Raw genomic sequence first — 13,450 nt, 5'->3', positions numbered from 1 at the left:
CTTGGATATCAGCTGCATTCAGTGCTGCCTTGCAGCAGCTAATACTGTTCACAATCTCTAGCGTGGCAGCTGCTGCTTGTGTGGAATTCTAGCCACAAATGTACAGTAATACAAAAAGGCCAAAGGCACTGGCCAAAGGCAGACAGACAACTCTCAATATATTTCAACTGTTTGCTGCAGTGTGCTATAAACCAGTCAATGTACACCATATGTAATGCTTATGGTTGGCATGCAAATAATCGCTTGTGTGAGTACCACCCATCAGATGTCAGCACAAGCACTCCTTGATATTCTGGAGGCAACCATGAGAATAGGGCTTGCACCCAAAGCTTAAACACATATTAAAATTGGTGAACTTACCACTTTTTATATTAAGCACATGATGTTTTTCCAAAGACCAGCCCCCTAGATTTGAGGGGTCAAGTTCAAATCCTTGGAGCAGGGCAGTTCTTTTCTCCCATAAAATCAGACTAGGACAGGTCTCATACTCAAATCCCACAGATACTGAAAAATATGTATCAATAATCAGTGACTGTGCATGATTTGTCCTCTACCACAAACTACTGTTCCCAATATATTATATTTTATTCTGAATTAAATTCAGATAATTGACTGCAGTTGACTGAAAAACTTGATTCACTTATACCCAGGGGAACTATAGATCGTGATAGTTTGGGGGAGGGGTGGGAGCAAATGACTGATTTAATGAGGGAGAAATAGGGGGGAAGTCAGTTATGATGAAAAGGCTAGATTCTATTTTTAATTAACTGGCTGTTCAGCACTGACTGTATTCAATATATATGCTCAATACAGTATGTGATTATGAAAAAAGTGAAAGTGTGTTAATACATTAACTGATGCACTAAATATACAGTAGTGAGATTTCTTCATGTGGAGACCTTTAGAAAATATAAATTGCAATTGATCACTCCTACCAAATTGACTTTGCCCTTGCTCCAAATTTAACATGAACCCATTTATTGTTTACTGTAATAGTTATTTATGGAATCTGAAGAAGCCTTTACCTATTATGCGGTACCAAACAGGTTTGCCACTGCACTTTTACTGAGAAAAAAGCCACAATCCACACTGGCTTCCTGATACTTCTTGTGGTAAGCACAGTGCATAATATATATTTTTAATGCACACACGAACAGTTTTGTGAGTATATATTAAAACATTGAGTTCCTTACATATATATTTTTTACCAGAAAGCTCGTGTGTCGTAGTGGATGGAAAGTCTAACTAGGCCTAATAGGAACTGGATGCAATGCATCGTTCAGGAATGAAGCTCAGTTGTGGCCTAATGAAGTTCTCTCTAAGCTTCATCTAGCTCACTGTATGAGGAAAACATGTAAACTGTCCTAAGCTCCTCCAAAATACAAATATGATAAATCAATAAATAAGCAAAGTATTATCTTCGAACACACAAAGGACACATGTGACATCAATTATGCTGTAATGGCTTTTTTCCAGATGAAATTTAAGATACTGCTGTTAGCATAACAGCCAATACTTAAAACCTGCAAAATGTGAATCTGATGGCTTACCTACAGCATCTGAGAGCCCATAAACCTTCTGGCCATAAGCATCCGTTTTGTCCCAAATAAAAGTGTAAGCCAAGTTGGGAGATGCTTGAAATGACTTTTGAAAAAGATGTCCTTCCACTGCAACCATCAGATGTACTTTAATTAAGTTCAGAGGCACAAGTGATTGTGTCATGGTGATCTTAAGCAAAGATTTGTATCCAGCAGTACGGGAACTCAGATAGCAGAGTTTTATGTTGGAGCCTGGGACTTCAATTTCTTCATGAAGAACCTGAGTGAGAACACAAAGCACACTTCAAATATGCACTGGAAGAGGGTTTTTAAAATAATAATAATAAAAATATATATCATGTGTTTTATTTCAAGATTGATGACTTTTTGCTGCTGAGATGTTTTAATCTGGCCTTCCTGCAATGGCCCAATTTAAAGTAAGATTTCTGGATATTTTGGTCACTTTTATAGTTACTTTTAAAAAAAAACACACACACTTCTGGTAGATGTGTAAATAGGAAACACATGTTATATTGTAAGTTATATGCAAGAAGGTCACTAGAGGCTGTAAGTATTTGAACCTGCAACTTCCTCTGACAATAATCATTAAACAATATGAATGCCCAAACAGGGGGAAAACACCAGCAAAATAATAATAGCAATCAAGGTGATAACAGGGCCCCTTATTACTTATGAATCCTTGCTTAAAGGAAGAAAAATCAGTTTGTTTTTAGTTAATTATAGCAGTGGGGTCTGCTATAATTATGTCTAGTTTGACTTGTACTTGATCTATAATATCAAGAAAGGAAGCTAAGTGTATTTTTAAAAAGCAGTATACGGGGGTGGGGGTGGGGGGTGGGAATTAACAGATGCAAGTGCAGAATCAGGTACCTATTACTGGAAATGCACATTTGTCAGCAAGAACAGACACAAGTCTGACACGTATTTGTTTCGTTACTACAATAATTCTATGTACATGAAATACTCATGCCTGTCTTTATGGATGTGATTAAGACTTTGGCCTCCAGAAGTTTTGTACCCAATTTTGTTCAGAAATGCAATGTCAGAAATGGCCACATAGAATGTCTGGACATGTATTTCACTATTTCAAGTCCAAATTAAAGATTTTAATCTGATTTGCACATTATGCAGCAGCAACATTTACTGTACTTTATATTAGTGTTTGATGAACACCTCATATGCGAAGGGTTGAGCGTCTCCCCATGCCAGTGAGCCCTGGCCAGCCATGGCCCCCAACTTGTGCCTGCTATATATTCTGAAGAATTTGGATATGTGTGTCTCCCCCTTCACACTTTTGGCACAATCACCTGCTTGTGGCTGTTTTTACATTCATGCTTGATACCTGAGTCTCTGGAACAATGGGGTTTCGGCCAGGAGCATCACTGAAGAATGTGGAGAGTGGAGACGAAATTATAACTGGATCAGGCCGGATAAAACCACTTAAATCACAGCTAGGAATGGAATTCTCTTCAGTCTTCATTGCAAGTGTATCCATGGCATAGAAGCTGTTCCATGGCAGCCATACTGTCCTCTCTTGGCTCATGAATGGTGCTCGCTCAAAGTGTAGAGTTAGAGATGCTCCTCCATTCGCAATCAAGTCAAACCTAGGAAATTTTGAAGTTCACATCAGGAATAATTCTAGAGTGAGACAAGGGAATAGGCCAGCCTTTATCAACTTGGTGCCCCCCCCTGGATTATTGGTCATGCTGGCTGAGATTGGGAGTTGTAGTCCAAAACATCTCGAGGTCACCAGGTTTGGTAAGGCTAGAACAGAGAATGACATGTAGAAGAGTATAGAATAATGAATGATCAAGACCTGCTGGAGGCAACTGCTGTCTTAGGTTATACCCAGATCAACAACAGTTGGCTCACTGGTGGCACATCATATTAACCATCAACCCACACTGCCGTATTTATGTGAATCTAATGCACTATTGAATGTGCACCTCAATTTTCAAAACCTTGAAACCAAAAAAGGAGTTGCTGGCAAATGTAAATGCTCCATCAAATCTAATGCACACCCTAATTTACGCAACGTAATTTGGCCTAGAAAGGTGTGCATTACATTTGTGTAAATACGGTATATGTACAAGGTGGGGCTGTGGCATAATGCAATATCCTGCAAAAAATGTGTAGTTGCTGGTGTGACTGTAGTGCTGTATATACACAGATTCAAAAAGTTTAGGATGTAGCTGAACCTTTGAACAACAAGGGAGGGTGTTAAAAAAGGTAAATTTACACATTTATTTAGAGATTTTCGTAGCTCATCCTTCCCTTCAAATCAGAGCACAGAGTAATTTATAACGCATGAGATTGCAGAGAAGATTAATAGATTCTTGCATCTATCTTCACTTCAAAAGATGTGGGAAAATCCTTGTGCCTGATCTAACATTCTCAGAAGGGGAGTCTGAAGAACACATGCAAATAGTGGTGATGAGATGAATTCTAAGTCTTTATTGACAAAGTAAAAACTAGCAACTTGCTGCCTCCTGATGATACTCACCTGAGAACAAGACTTGCTAAAGAAGAATCAGCATGGCTCCTGTAAAAGTAAGTCTTCTCTAACAAACTTTTCAGAGTGTATTTGAGTGTCAATAAGCATGTGGGTACAGGTGATCCTATAGACACTGTGCACTTGACCTTTCAACAATTTTTTGATCAAGTTCTTCCCCATAGTCTCTTGACAGTCATATGATAACAGGACAGGTTTTATCCTCTTATGGAACATTTACTAGCTAAGGGACAAATAGTTCTCATGATAGAGAGATGTAGGAAGTGGGTTCCCCCATGAATCTCTATGGGAACTGGTGCTTTTTAAGTTGTTCATAAATGATGTGAAATTACAGGTGAGCAGTGAGGTGACCGAGTTTGCTGATGACACCAAATTAATCAGGGTGCTAAAAACAGATAGTAATTGTGAGGCTCTTCAAAATTGCATTAAAATGGCAAATGTGGTACAGTGTAAAGGTAAAGGTAAAGGGAACCCTGACCATTAGGTCCAGTCGTGGCCGACTCTGGGGTTGCAACGCTCATCTCGCTTTACTGGCCGAGGGAGCTGGCGTACAGCTTCCAGGTCATGTGGCCAGCATGACTAAGCCGCTTCTGGCGAACCAGAGTAGTGCACGGAAATGCCGTTTACCTTCCCGCCGGAGGGGTACCTATTTATCTACTTGCACTTTGATGTGCTTTCGAACTCCTAGGTTGGCAGGAGCAGGGACCGAGCAATGGGAGCTCACCCCGTCGCGGGGATTCGAACTGCTGACCTTCTGATCGGCAAGCCCTATGCTCAGTGATAGTGTTATTGTGCTCATGTCCTGCTTGTGGGCTTCCTATGGACATCTGGTTGGTCACTGTGGGAACAGAATGTTGGATTACATCCACAAAGGTTCTTCTATAGAAGAAATGTGAGACGTGTGTATGTATTTTACTTATCTGCTGTTCACATGTTCTCATGATAGAAGTCATAAATGCAGATATAGCCTAGTAATTACTACTACTACAACAACAACAACATATTTTTGTATACAGCAATACCTTGGTTTACAACCATAATCTGTTCTGGAGGTCTGGTTGTATACCAAAAACAGGTTGTAACCCAAGGCGCGCTTTCGCCAATGGGGCCTTCCCCTCAAAATTGGTTGTAATAACAAAAGAAAAGGTTTGTAATCTAAAAAAAGGGACACACACTTCAGGGTTTGACGTGGTTGTAATCCAAAATGGTTGTAATCCAAAATGGTTCCAAACCAAGGTACCACTGTACTGCCCTTCATGCAAAGATCAAAGGGGAGTTAATGATACAATATGGATATGTATTGTATGTATAGCCTGAAACAATGTCTGTCATACTAGGAATCCTCTTTCCTTCTGGGAGCTCTAAAAATGACAGTTCAATAAGGTTCTCCACTAAATAATTTTAAGGACCCTCACAAAAATTCCAATGGTTCCATGAGGAAATCATGAAAGTTTTATAATAGTTTAGAAGAGTAGAACAGAGATGGTCTTAAATGAGTATGCAGGATGACATCTACAAAATATTATCAGATTCCACGTAAATGTTTTTGTGATTTAATCCTAGCCATCCTTTCATTAGGTTGTGGCAGATGGCAGAGAGCAATGATGGAAATTTGCATGACTGCTCTCTGTGCTGGATCAATTTCAAAATGAAGAAAATGTTTCTCTCCAGAATTTAAAAACACTAAACATTTCCTCTAATGAACCTAGTAAACCTGTGGTTTTCAAAACGAGAGATTGGCTTTCCTAGGGAGGTGAAGACATCTGGTACAGAAGAGCTAAACCCTCCCACATACTTGCTATAACTGGAGAGGTCATATTCTCTCCCAACATTTAATCCAGGAAGCAATACTGTTCTGTACTGCATGCTATCTCTCGTTTGTATCAGCAAAGCTGAGAAATGGAGAATGTAAAGCACTAGTTTCAAACAAGATTGGTTCCTTCTTTAAATCCCCCCCCCCCAAAAAAAAAACTGTTAAGGATATGGCTCTGAATTGCTTTTTTAAAATTCTGAGTTCTTTCAGAACAGAGGCTGTAGCTTGCCTAACAGGCTGTTTCTTTCCTCCCATGTATACATAAGAAAGTCAAAATATTCATTTTCTTGATTCAAGGATGCATTCTAATGCAAACTTTGAGAATTTCCACTGTGAACATGGAGCTGCTGTTAATAGCCCTTGAAAAAAAAGAATGCACATGGGTTTGTGAAACACGGTAAAGCACTGACTGGGGCTTAGCTATCACTATATTACTCCTGTGAATAATCCTTGAAAAACAATGCGAATGCATTCATGAAAAACTATAAAACGTTGAATGGCAGGTAGCTTTGAGCAAACAAAATTCTATGAAGCAAAGATACAGATGGAACAATGTAATGTATCAAAGCCCTGAACCACTATGGTTAGTGTGGTATTTGTCCTACATAAAACCTGGAAAGCTTAGTACTGCAGCTGTGCAACAGCAACTTGAAGCCGCCCCCTAGCCACAGCTTGGTTTCTGATTAGTTATTCCAATTCAAACTATTTTATATGAGTGCATACTGCTGCAAATAGTCACAATGCCTTTTTCAGAGATGTATTATTTTATTGCCATATCCAATAAATTAGGTAAAGCGTGACATGTTGCATTTTTGTTTGCGCTGAAGTTGTGTGAACTTCAAATCAGATGATAAATAGGAAAACAGGACACACTTCTTCACGCAGCAGGAAACTGTCTAAGTATATTCAATTATACTCCTTTGATTGTGTTCTGCCCCCAAGAAACTCTGAAGATAGTGGATTTTCAGAAAGGAAAGGGGAAAATAGGAACTTTTAAGATAACACACTGTTTTATAAAGAACTCCCCACCCCACTCACTGCCCCCCATATGAATGTTATCCTGCCTTGAATTTCAAAATTAAGTATTTCTGGTCTCAGTTGGATATTGCTGTAGCCCACAAATGTTTTCAGAGATACAGTAGAGTTTCTGAGAAAATAAGCTCGACTGCTAACACATTATTTTCAGAAGTCAGCCCTTTCATATTTATTTCAGTTAGTATTCAAATGCCATGTGAAAATTACTTTTTTGTTTTCTTGAAAGCTCTTTAGCCCAGTAGGAATTCCATACATAATACCACATGGTTTCATTAGATAGTACCACCTGTTAATCTGCACAGATACTGCATACTAAACAGGGCAAACACTAAATGAAGCAAGTAGACTTACGTGCCATCCTGGCGAGTGATGGTATAGCCATACTTGGGAAACTTGACAAAAGACACATTGACTCCAACGAGTGGAGTTCCATCTGTAGTCACCACTTGACCTCGTATAAGAGATACAAGACTAGGAAAGAAATGCAATTAAATGTCAGTTCTGAAAGATTCTTTGGGAACAAAGTATACTATTCTAGATGTGTTTACTCCTGCACAAATGAACATCCTCTCTTGACTCTGATCTCTTCAGTTTCAGGGAACAGACTACAGGAATGTACAGTGGAACCTCGGTTTTTGAACGTAATCCGTTCCGGAAGGCTGTTCAACTTCCAATACATTTGAAAACCGAAAACTGAAAGCGGAAGCCTCAATTAAATAGGGAAACTCAAAACGGAAGCTGTGTTGGATGTTCGGGTTCTCAAAAACGTTCGAAAACCGGAGCATTTACTTCCAGGTTTTTGGCGTCTGGGAGCCAAAACATTTGAAAATGGTGCCATTCAAAAACTGAACTGACTGTATTTAAATTGAGGTCATGTTGGTTTCAGTCACTCAGCTATTCTTTTGATTCTCTTAACATTTCAATGCAGAATAACAAAGTATTCTGGGTTTATGCCTATACGGATCTGGAGTTGAAAGCAAGCATCCTGATGACAGTGTTAGAAAATCATGAGGAAGCCCCTAGAATGAGATTTTACCTCAAGATGGAAAAGAATATAATTTCTAAAAGCAGCAATCCATGTTAAGCCATTATTAAAACTTGTGTCAGAAGTACTTCCCCGTCTCTATAAAATCATATTTTTGGCCATTACCTGCTGTTGAAGGGATTTTCTCCTGGGATTATATGAGTGCTGTCTTTCCCCACTAAAAGCTTGATTCGATCATAGAATGACTTTACAGTTGGTGAACCAGAGTGACTTTGTTGTATAATGTCTAGAGGGTCACGTGAACCACGGCATAGCAGGCTATTCTGACAAGTCGACTGGAGGCAGCAGTCTGGATCAAGGCAGTCAACGAGGCCATCTGAAAGCAAAAACACACAGGCTGTTGTTGTTGTTGTTGTTCATTCATGGATAGCAGTAGCCCCAATGCTTTTGCTGTCTGCAAGCATTCAGATTGGTTGTAGTGCAAGTATCAATGAAAACAATATACGTTGTATATATTAGCTGTACTAACTTATTGCTACCCCCTTGCTTCATATATGGTGTTTGCTGTCTTGGTGTCCTAGACAACATTACTGTATTTAAGATCAACCAGAAATGGGGATTTTTTTCTGTCTGGAGCACAGGACAAGATGATGTCACCCCCTACCCGCTGCCAACCCATATATAAAAGGTGATTAGATTGACAGTTGAATCTTAGTCTGATTCCGGCAATGGGATAAAGTCCTCCCCTGCACCTTGGGACAGTAAACTAGATTAGGGGGCATGGCAGGTAGAGAACTTTGTCCACTTCCTACCCCTCAATATTTGATGCATTAGGTGGCTGCCTCATTCTGTCTCTTGATAGGGCGAGCCCTAATCCAAAACTGTTTTGGAAGAACATGTGTGGAGGAAATTCTCAAGGACTGCTAGTAGTGGATGACATGGTGGGTGGCAGCACTTACCCGATCTCAGGTTTGTTGCATTAATGCTGCTTTTGGAGAGGTAGAGCAGGAGAAATAAGTGGCTTAGTTTAGACACACCAATGGAGTCAATCTGGTGCTTCAGCTGCTGTGTGTGCACCATGCCATTCTCCCCCCTCCCCACCACTGCTTGGTAAGCAGCAGCAACATGACTCACCAGAGGTCAGGTGAATGCTGCTGGCCCAATGCACCATCCACTACTGGCAACCCCATAACTTTGGAAAGTTTTTTCACTCATAAATCTGCTAAAGGCTGAATATTTACACCTTGCAAATGGGATGAGAAATTTATTCAAATTGAATTTTGTTGGCTATCCAGGGAGAGGGCAGAATAATTAATAAGCTGTTATCTGTCCCAATACCTTGTGGTGGATTGGGCTATATGTTCAATAAATAAATAATACTCTGCTTGAGCTTGTGTGGGCTTTATTGTAGACCTTTTCTGTGTTGGTATTATGGACAATGCAATCTCTTAGAAAAATTAAAAATGAAACAGTTCTTGATTAGTTCTCGTTGTTGTTTGAGCTGTAGATGTTTTTCTTTTAAGGTCAGCCGCCTTTACATGTTAGGATCCCCATTCATCTTGAAGCCTGTTTCTATCATGGAACAAAGATGATCCACCCCGCTCCCTTGCAGTCCATTTGCTACCCACTTTATATAATCAATGTGAGAAAATAATTGGGTTCCAATAATGATTCAAGACAGTTTTTCCATTAAAGCCTGAACACTTTTTCCTTGATATCTTTCCTAGGCTTGTTGTATTTCTACCACTACAGACTGAAAATTGTCTTCTGCTTTTAGTTTGCTCAGTGCTTTTGTTCAGGCAACTGTGAGAGAAGAGAATCCTATCAATACATTAAAGAATCAAAAAGGCAAGACACAGGATAGAAATTACTCCCTTTCCGCAAATTTATATTTACCTGTTCAAGCTATTGTGTGTGTGTGTTTTGCTATGTCTATGGGGGTGAGAATATGTTATGCCTATAATGACCTCATCAAGTTGTATGATTATGGGCTGCAGCGGCTGAACACTTTTGACGACACCATGAACTTTAAATTGGCACACCAATCTCCCAGTGGCCTGTCAGTCATGTGAATAACATCTTCATGCCAGCGAGCCCCCTTGGATATAGTCTGACATTGCAATCTTCAGTAAATTACCCTGTCACTGCCAATCTTACAGTTATCTCGCAAACAATCAAGGAGGCAATCAAACTGTTCTGAAGTACCAGTTCAGGACCTAGGGGGGCTAGAAATGTCTCCATTCAATACCAGTGAGAAACCTGAATATCACTTAGATACTAAATTGAAATATGCACACACCTCTACATAAGAATAATACACTATAGGTTTCATGGTTAGGTCTGTACAAAGAATCCACATAAAAAAAAAAAATCTAAAATCTATGACTGGGCAATACTTTTATTTTAACCAAAAGGTTAAAAAAGAAAAGAAGTAAGCTTTCAAGTTCTTTAGAACTCTATATCAGACTGGATGTTTTTTTAAAAAGAGGAGGGCAGGGTGGAGGGAGCTGGTTTAATGTTAAACTTTAACACAGCGCAAGGGTCTTTGCTAGCCCCTTGCTTGGTGCAAGGAGTTTGCAGAGCTGGCAGTGGGGCATTTGGCAAGTGCTGTGCAAAGTACTTTGGAAGCCCTGTGCTCAGCACTCCCCCAGTGCTGAGCATAGGCCCGGCAAAGCTGTTTCTATAGGGATCTGCTGCATGATCAACAGAGAACTCAGTCTTGAAGACAATGCAGCATACTTGAACCCACTGCCCATCACTTAAATACAGCTTTCTGTAGGGGTTAGCTGCAACTAACCCACACCTGATGTGATGCAAAGTTTGGGACACTGCTCAACTATGATGCATATTCATGTTTTTGCTTGTTTTGCTTAGATGCTTTGGAAACACAAAAGCCCTTTCAATTTCAGCACACTGTCAAATATCCATGTGAAATTACGAAAATGTAATGTACATGGTGACAGGACACAATACAATAGATGTCCAAAGAAGATATCAAGTGTACCTGGAGAGAAAACATCCAAAGTGCAAATGCCCTTTTCCCATTGACCCATTTCCCATTACTAGGGAAGCACATTCAGGTCTAGCATTAGCAATAGCATGTCTTTCTGAAACTCTAATGCTGCAATTCTAAACACACTTACTAGGGGATTAATCCTATTGAACACAGTGGGATTACAATAGAATAACCAAGCACAAGATTGCTTTGCAAATGGGAGCACAAAGGAAAATGTAATATTGAAGAACTTTAGAAAGTCTACAGTCACACCAATTATTCAAACACTCACACATTTTTATATATTACACTGTATACATTTGTATTATCACTGTATTGATCCTGGGTAATGAACCATACAAATGAATATATTTTACTGAAGCAATATTTGCTAGTGAGAGTAGGTAACACTTTTAAGTTTCGCATAACTTTATTTGAAAGGAAAATAAGAGTATCTCCAAGCTGAAGAATTATACATTTACTATTCTGCTTAACAGATAAAATACACATTTAGTTTACCTCATTTTCCATTTAAATAAACCTAGGAAACCCTGAAAGCTAACATTCTAATAAACAAGTTGGAATATTAAAGGGAAGATGTTAAAACCTCAAAACCTGATATGTTATAGATGAAAATATAGGTCACATAGTCTAATAAACGAAATTCAAATATGTTGGTATTCAGCAAACACTGCTATGCTTAACCTTCTATTTTTCTGGGGTTAAAACCTTACCCCAGGCACACAAATTATTGTGCAATTTACACATAAGTAGACCTGCAGGGTAGCACTTCTAGGACATTGTTACAAATTGTTACCTGTACAACAACGTCCGAAATTTTAGCCAGTTGTCACTTACCATTTTCCTTCCAGAAACAACACACACACACACACACACACACACACACACACACACACACACACACACACTTTGCCACTGGCGTGCATTTACTACCCCAGCCAATGTTAGAAAGCCACATCATTCTCCCCCCCCCCATGACAAATGATCAAGGAAAGATCGAGAAAGTGTCAACAGGCTGGCAGAAATTGTATAATGTTGTTTGGGAAGCGTTCTTTAATCAATGGCAGTTTCCTTGAAGGTTTGTTTTCAATTGTAATAAAAATAATTCTAGACAGTTTACGATATTTTCACAATATTTTCACTTTAAATTATATTTTTCTTGTTTGCAACAGAAAATAAAAATCATAGAGACACGGGTGGCCTTGTGGGTTAAACCACAGAGCCTAGGACTTGCCGATCAGAAGGTCGGCGGTTCGAATCCCTGCGACGGGGTGAGCTCCCATTGCTCGGTCTCTGCTCCTGCCAACCTAGCAGTTCGAAAGCACGTCAAAGTGCAAATAGATAAACAGGTACCGCTCCGGCGGGAAGGTAAACGGCGTTTCCGTGTGCTGCTCTGGTTTGCCAGAAGCGGCTTAGTCATGCTGCCCCCATGACCCGGAAGCTGTACGCCGGCTTCCTCGGCCAATAAAGCGAGATGAGTGCCGCAACCCCAGAGTCAGTCACGACTGGACCTAATGGTCAGGGGTCCCTTTACCTTTACCTTATTCAATATGCAAGAGCAAGAATTCAGCAGAGACAAATTCTGCCTCTTCTGAGTGAGTTTTTTTTGGCCCTAGAGTATTGGGTATTGTCAAGCACACTTCATCCGACACTGGAGACACAAATATTACCTGCGGTTCACACCCTCTCCCCACGCAGCATACATTGGAAATCTCACTGGGGCAGAAAATCACACACACAACCTTGATGAAGTGCCACTGAAATTATATGATAAATAAATAATTGAAATAATATTAGAAAAAATGATGAAATATAGGCTAACCAATTTTTTCATACAATGTATGTATCTGCACGTGCATGCATGCACACAGTATCTCATGTAACATTCCCTAAACTTTAGGGAAACTACATTAATATAAGACTACAATGGAATAAATTAAAAGCAGTAGCTTTCGTTCATCCCCTTTCTAAAAGCTTGTCGTGTCAGGAATTTATATTTTTTATGTCAAAAAGTGGTTTTGTAGGAAGATAATTTGTCAAATTGCAGCAGTAAATAATCCAGAATGGAAGTTGAAATAATGAAGAACCTCTATCTGCTTTATAACACAGCTCAGCTCAACTATCCCAAGTGGCTAACTCCACTGAACTCAATGTGAGTGATGATTATACCAGTATATAAATATGGTCCTGTTGTTGCAACAAATTCATACTTGTCTTTTCATTAAACCAGGGGATTATACAGCATCTCCTCCTCCTTGCTTTGCTGCTTCCACAAACTCATGACCTGATCATCAGATTTGTCAATGAAAAGCATTCCTAAGGGAAGCTGGAATGTTCTGGATAAGCAAAAGATATACCAGCTATGACAATTTAATTTACTCTTCCAAAGACTTTAATCAGGAAATAACTAGAGTATTTCTAATCTATTTCCCATCTTATTTTATAACCACCTGTATTTACAGAGACAATTTGGCAAGTAAGTAGGTTAACAACTGATGATTTTTAGCGCACTGTGTTTTAATTGACTAAC

At 39.4% G+C, this 13,450-nt stretch overlaps 1 protein-coding gene across 25 annotated transcripts in view; it reads right to left on the bottom strand.

The window, feature by feature from the left end:
• The window catches only part of TENM2 (teneurin transmembrane protein 2), a 795,537-nt gene that overhangs the window by 48,757 nt on the left and 733,330 nt on the right, over window positions 1-13,450 (bottom strand). For all 25 annotated transcript variants that reach the window (XM_083481507.1, XM_083481506.1, XM_083481494.1 and 22 more), the window contains 5 exons: window positions 8,070-8,280; window positions 7,271-7,390; window positions 2,902-3,163; window positions 1,551-1,818; window positions 361-504 (listed from right to left, as the gene is read on the bottom strand). In XM_083481507.1, the coding sequence (XP_083337633.1) occupies window positions 361-504; window positions 1,551-1,818; window positions 2,902-3,163; window positions 7,271-7,390; window positions 8,070-8,280 (1,005 nt within the window). The remainder of the gene's footprint in view (window positions 1-360; window positions 505-1,550; window positions 1,819-2,901; window positions 3,164-7,270; window positions 7,391-8,069; window positions 8,281-13,450) is intronic.

The sequence above is a fragment of the Podarcis liolepis genome (genome assembly GCF_965112155.1).
Source record: "Podarcis liolepis genome assembly, chromosome: 2".
In the NCBI taxonomy this organism is placed as follows: domain Eukaryota; kingdom Metazoa; phylum Chordata; class Lepidosauria; order Squamata; family Lacertidae; genus Podarcis; species Podarcis liolepis.
The sequence above is the reverse complement of the archived record's forward strand: the minus strand, read 5'-3'. Positions and strand labels throughout refer to the sequence as shown.